Source organism: Sinocyclocheilus anshuiensis, unplaced genomic scaffold (assembly GCF_001515605.1).
Source record: "Sinocyclocheilus anshuiensis isolate Anshui unplaced genomic scaffold, SAMN03320099.WGS_v1.1 scaffold487, whole genome shotgun sequence".
NCBI lineage: Eukaryota > Metazoa > Chordata > Actinopteri > Cypriniformes > Cyprinidae > Sinocyclocheilus > Sinocyclocheilus anshuiensis.
In genome coordinates this window covers 61,979-68,978 of record NW_015548240.1, presented here as the reverse complement: position 1 = coordinate 68,978, position 7,000 = coordinate 61,979, and the positions used below count along the sequence as shown (strand labels likewise).

The window sequence follows — 7,000 nt, the reverse complement described above, 5'->3', positions numbered from 1 at the left end:
ACACATCTGAATATTTGGGTTGAAGTGTTCTGGAACAGTGTTGTAAATACAACTTAACCACTGATTTCTAGTCGTGTCCTCTTTTGGAAGGCCAAACAAAGTAGTTTCGCTTTCACAACGAAACACAGCGTCACACACGGTGGCCTAGAGTGAGCAAAGGCCAGGGGCTTGAGAACGGCGCGGCCGGCGGATTCAACGAAGGAGCGTCCGGAGGGCTTGCGGCAACCACGTGACAACCCCGGGCTGGACTCCGCTTCGTCCACGGTGAAAGCCGATCCGGCGATCCACAGCACGAAGTTGAAGTATTTCCTCAGCGACCAGCACGGATCAGCTCCAGGCATGAAGAAGCGGATATCGTCCTCTTTTGGAAGACCAAACAAAGTAGTTTCGCTTTCACAACGAAACACAGCGTCTTCATGACATGGCGGCGGCGGCAACAATACTACAGCGGCAATAAAAGTTATGCCTTCTTTCTTTGCGTGAACATTTGGACGGCGTTATGCAAATCTTCCCAGATAGTGACGTAGACGTGGGGGCGTGTTAGAACGAGCCGTTTTAGGTAGGCGTGGCTGACTCTTAACTTTTATAAAGAATATCTCTGGATTTAAGACTTTAGACTTTGCAACTTTACAGTTCTTCTTTATGCACCAAGAGCTTGTAACACTCCAAAGAGAAGGAAAAATTGAAATCACATCATATGACCCCTTTAAAAGTAGTAAGACAAACTTATCTTTCCAGTGCTGATGGAACTCCTATTGCGGTCTTTGATCTTGAAATGAGCTGATAATTAATAAAATGCAGCGCTTATCTTTCGATTTCGTTGACGTGAACTCCATTAAATTTAAATATAGCGCAGGAATTGAAGATCGGATTTATATCCGTTTTCAAGCGAAAACGCATGAAATGACCAGGTGTAAAACAGGCCCAAAAACTCCATTGGATCAGTATAATCAATTACAATCTAATGTTCAGTCACATGAATATGCTACTAGACAAGCAACAGAGGGTAGAAGATTTCTACTCCCTAATGCTAAAACTAATTTTCTTAAACATACAGTAACATTTAGGGTAATGAAATCATGGAATCTTTTACCATTTTCATTAATTAGTATAACACGGAAAATTGATTTTAAAAGGCAGAGATGTAGGAATTAATTGAATGAGCAATACGTTTTTTTTTTTATATTAGTAGGTGTTATAGATATTAAAAAGGGTGGAAGAAATGTTTATAGAGATGCTTTGGAATGTATTGAACTTTTTATTTTCTTATTTTTTAATGTATGTAATAATGTATGAATGTTAAGTGTTGTGTGGACCCCAGGAAGACTAGCAATGCTTTAGGGCATAGTTAATGGGGATCCAAATAAATAAACAAAACAAAACAAAAAATCATTGATCTCAGCAGGAACACTTAAGCATCCTGTGGAACAATGACTGAGCAAATGTGTGCTTATCAAACCCAGCCATATGATTCTGTTAATAAGATACCATTTCTTTATTTGTTTTTCTTCAAAAACAGACCAAAGTAATAGCCTTTTTTATTTTTATTGAGCATAATATTCAAACGTAATGATGTAGGTAACAATAAAGATCATCAGATAAAAATTTCTATGAAAAAAAATGAAAGCTTCTATAATAAGCCATTTTATTAACATAAGGGCACAGGTCTCCTTATAACACTGAATTCTTGGTGATTTGTGCATTATGTTTTTAGCCCTGTGGGAGTGCGATTCTTCCAGTATCAAATGCTGGATGGTCAGGAGACTTTTGTTTTGTATAAATGTTCATTTTGTTACATTTTTAAAATGGGATATTTTTCATAGTTGCAGGTTTTACAATGGATCTGCATCAAGCTCTTAACACTTTCAGAATGCCTCCCACAATATTAAGAGATGGCAAAGTCATCTGTATTTACAGATCATTAAAAAGGAAATCAAAAAGACCAAGATTAATAATCACACATGAGAATCAGCTCCAAAATAACATTTTACACAAACACACATACAGTATCCAAAGCTTCTGGGACACATTTGGTGAAAAATGACAATTGAAAAACACAATAAGTAGCAAAACAAACACCCAGAAATAAAAAAAAAATCCTACTGATTTTACACTGAAATAAACATCCGAAGCAATGGGAGGGTGTCTGTTCAAATGAGACAAATGTTAAGTTTCTGTAATATATTTATGAAATGGTTATGACAGCAAACCGAACACCAACAGAGGATAACTGACATATTTAACATGCAATCTTTTTTCTTGTTTGAAAAATAGTAAACATAAGATGTAGAGCTCATCACAGACAAACCCAGTCTTATTTTAGTATTATATTTATTATGACTGTATTTACAAATATTTGGAGTTAGCTTTTGTTTCTATATTTTCAGTTTTCAATTTAATTTTATGTGCTTTTTTCATTTTTTTTTTATATATTGTTTTAATGTCAGTTTTAGTAATTTAATACTCCAATTAAAACTTCTTTAATTTCAGTTAGTTGCCAAGGCAAAATTTCTATTTTTTATTTATTTATTCTAGTAGTTGTGGTTTTAAAAAACAACACTGGATGAACCAGGATGGACTGAGCAGCAATCAGCCATTCTGATCTGTTCCACTTTAGCTTAAAGGTTGTCAAATGCTCTACTTAGATGAAAGAAAGAAGAATGAAAAAGAAAAAGATGGGAATAATTGTCTGTGCTTATCAAACACAGCAGAGATTTAGATAAAAGGCACTGTGTGGTATCCAAATCGGATCCGTTTATTCAGAATAAGCTATGTTATTTTCAGGAAAACCAGAGAAAACCAAATCAAAAGAAATAAAGCACTTTTAAATAAAAACTTCACCACTGGGCCAGTTTCTCAGGAGTTTAATCTAGGTCATGAGCAGGACCACACAGATTCTGCTGCCGTTTTCTGCATTCAGTGCTGATTACAGGGGAGTTGTTTTAATTTAGACATGGGAAAATGAGGTAAATTGACCTGGAAATACTATGTTTTTTGTAGTTAAATAGTTTTCAAATGATATTAAAATATTATAAAAAATATTAAATAAACAAGAAAGGGCTACAGCATGTGTTGAGTTTTTTGAATGATATGCAATCCAATCTTTTGAAAATCCTACAGATTCAGTGTGGGGCTGAAAATTACATAATGGACTTACAACTACTGAAAGCACTCATATTTGGTCATAAACACATGACAGATTACTAGAACACAGGCCTGAGAGAAAACAAATGATCAAATCTATCTACTGCCATCCAAAAATACAATTATGGAATCACGCAGTACGGAACAAGCACAATTGGTCCAGAAAGCAATGCTCACCAAGGACAATCTCCTTCTCATATTCTGTCCTAAATACAACTTCCGACCTTTGTCTCTTCCATATAACCTCTGACCTTAAAATGAATTAAACAGATCTGTATTGTTCTAGGTCAGGGGTAGGCAAGTTCGGTCCTAGAGAGCCGCAGTCCTGCAGAGTTCAGCTCCAACCCTGAAAAAAAACTCACCTGCCTATAGCCTTAGTAATCCTGAAGACATTGATTAGCTTGTTCAGGTGTGTTTGATTAGGGTTGGAGCTGAACTCTGCAGGACTGCAGCTCTCTAGGACCGAACTTGCCTACCCCTGTTCTAGGTGAAGGGTCAGAGGTCAGCATTGCTCTGCACTGAGAAGAATAGCTGGTTTTCTCATCATTCAGAGAGAAAAAAAAATCCTGTTTACAGAAGTGAGGAGTTGGGAAACCAGCTTCTCTTTCAGCAAAAATAGGAACTTAAATGTGCACAAAGACACACAAGGCCACAGGAAGAGTATAAACGCACGCACACAGCAGTCATGCAAGCCTGACCTATTATAAGGCCATCGCAGCAACACACACAACAGCAGGCAGCAGAGCAGTGCAATCTGGAAACAGTGCATTTAAATCAGTACCACATATTCATCTTAACTATACATCAAACACAACCTTGACTATCAGAAGGCAGAATTATTCATAGGCTTAGTGGCAAACCTTGTGTTTCAACCTGACTGAAAGCACACCGCTAAATGCTAGTAGAGAAAACCTTTATTAGTCTAGTGCCGCTTTTCTTTGCGATCAATAATGCCGCACATATTTACACACACATATAGTACCATAACAACGTACAGGGAATAAAAGCAGACTGAGATTAAAGATCTAATAAAATTCTGATTACGAGCCAGTCTCCCTGACATGTACATTCTGTCAGCATTGTTATTCCAAACCTGTGTGACTTACTTTCTCTGTTGGAAACATTGAGAACCAAATAACATTAGAGCCCATTGACTTCTATTATATGCACAAGAAGACATTTCTCAAAATATTTTCTTCTGCACCACAGGTCAAATATTGAGGGTGAGTAAAATGACAGAACTGTCGTTTTGTATGAACTATCCGTTTAAGGCTTCTATAAGTCTTTGGAGAATAGTCCAACCTTCTTTAGATCAAAAACTAAACCTCTCAATCAACTGCAACAAAAATTACCACAAAGATCAGCGCTGCTCCCAACACTGACCATTTCTATTAACATTTGAGATTTCAGATTCAAATCTCGCAAACAAAAGAAATATAAATTGCTGGCATCAGTTCCAGCCAATTCGTAAGCGTCGCAGAGATTTTGCACGCTAATTTGCATGAGTCACATCTTCGCAAGAGAGATTTCAATCAACTCTTGATGCAAGAGTTTAAGTCCACCTACTGTGGCATGAACAAAACTTGCCAAAAGATTACTCATAAGTCCTATAAAATTTGAGAATTAGCAAAAATGCTGTATTGCTTGCAAAAAAACATAGGATTTTAGATAAGAATAGAATCTGATAGATATGCTACTTACTGTACTACATGCAATGCAAACTGCATAGAAAAGGGCAATAATCTCTGGATCAACATCAAATAGGTGTTTTGAATAGAAAATCTGATAAAACTACAGTATAACTGGTGGAAAATGCATTCAAGGAGCATCTGGAAGGTGTAGCACAGTGTCAGTTACATGATCGGCATTAGTTCCATCCAATCACTGATTCGAAGAGAGTTGCCTCTGCAGTCCAACTGGGCTCTTATTGGCTAAAAGAATAGGTGTTTCTTCCACCTAATCACAACAGGCCCACACGGGCAAACAGGAAAGGCACAAGAAAATGCGCATTTAACCCCACGGTTCCATAGACGATATAACGATACGGCAGCTCCACCTCCATGTGCTGCCTGGCCTTCCGGACGTCGCCGCTGGGAATCCCAAAGAGCCAGCAGACGAGCGGGATGGTGAGAGCCTTCATTATGGCTCTGGTAGCCAGGAGAATGATGACACCGAGGAGAAAGCGGAGTAGACAGAGTCCGATCAGGCTGAGGGTGAAAGATGGAGGTTGAAGAGGAAACATGGATGCAGGTGGGTCTGGCAAAAGGCCCAGGTGGTAGTTGATGTGGGATGCCAAGGCGATCCCTGCGCCAGAGCCCAGGATTTGGGCAGTGTCGCCGCGTGAGGTGCTCCAGGTGTCCAAGGTGAAGGAGAAGAGGCCTAGTCCTACGTGAAGTGAGATGATGATGAGCGGGGCGTAGGGATGTGAGCGGTTAAAGGTGTCGATGATGTCCAGAGCAGGACTGAAGACCACCAGGATCAGCAAACTATACAGAAAACCAGCAATAATGTCCTGAAAAGCATACAAAACACAAATATCAACGGCAAACCACAGGAACAAAAACAAAATGCATGTGAGACCCAAAGACGTCATTAAAAAACAAAAGGTGGTTTACATATGAAAGAGGCTAACATAGAGAATGTACATATTTGAATATCACCTTATTTGACATGTAAATCTGTAGAGGAAGTTTGACCTAATAATAAACAAATGTCATTCTGAATACATGTTACAAACAAGAACAGCAGGGAAAATCAATACCTGTTCACACTGACACAAATGTTTGGAACCAAAATTTGGTCTGATTTTCACATGTGACTCATGTGATTGGTCTGTTCAGACCAATGTGCAAAAAAACTGCAGACACGCTGAAGGAAAATGTAAACTTGCTCTCTGAAAGTAGGTGGCACTTTTAGAAAAGAAGTAGTAACAGCAGCGGCTCTGGGCATGTGACCAAAAGCACAAATCTTATTGGTCTGCCAGTGAGATGAAAAAATTTTTTGAAAAAAAAAAAAAGGTAATTCAGTGACTGATGGCATGTGAATATTCATGTTGGTCTAAACAAATGCATTAACAACCATTTATTCAAATTAAAATGTTTTATCACACAATTTCCACACCAAATACTCAACAGGCCTTTATACTAAGACTGAAACAGGTTAATAACTCATACAAGCAAACCTGTGGACTAAATTTGACTTAAAGGGGTGGTTCACTGTTTTTTTCTAGGCTTGATTGTGTTTATGGGGTGCAGTCTAACATGTGTTAATGCTTCGTTTGAAAAAAAAAAAAAAAGCATTATTTTTCACATAATTTACCTTTATTCCACACCGCTCTGTCCCTTCTTTGAGAAACATGCTGATCATTTCCTTCTTTTATGAAGCCCCTCCCTCAGAAATAGGCGATGGGCTCTGATTGGTTAGCTAGCCCAGTGTGTTGTGATTGGCTAAACCACCTCTAGTGCGCGTCTAATCGTCCCGCCCCTCTCCTCAGTGGCATGTGCTCCGGTTGAATTGTAAACAACCGCGTCGTTAATATCGCTTCTCAGTTTGAGCCCGATTGAGAAGCAGAGGATATTATTGAAGAGAATCATGCAGAATCTGTGCAAGCACGGCTTTTAATGGTAGGCCTAGGTTTTGTTTGTTGTTGTCTCATACTTTTAGATATGCTCTCACAATTTTTCTTTTTAACAAAATGAGATTTAAGACAAATTAATAGTTATAAGACATAACCGACTGTGTTTTTGAGAATACTTGCCGAGACAGTTATTTTGAGATCATTTTGTATGTACAGGTGCATCTCAATAAATTAGAATGTCATGGAAAAGTTCATTTATTTCAGTAATTCAACTCAAAT

General features: G+C 38.2%; 1 protein-coding gene across 1 annotated transcript in view; it reads right to left on the bottom strand.

The window, feature by feature from the left end:
* Positions 1–3,563: 3,563 nt before the first annotated feature.
* Positions 3,564–7,000, bottom strand: part of sgpp1b (sphingosine-1-phosphate phosphatase 1b) — an 18,628-nt gene continuing 15,191 nt past the window's right edge. The window contains exon 3 of the mRNA XM_016442261.1: positions 3,564–5,656. Within this exon, the coding sequence (XP_016297747.1) occupies positions 5,105–5,656 (552 nt within the window). The 3' untranslated portion in view covers positions 3,564–5,104. The remainder of the gene's footprint in view (positions 5,657–7,000) is intronic.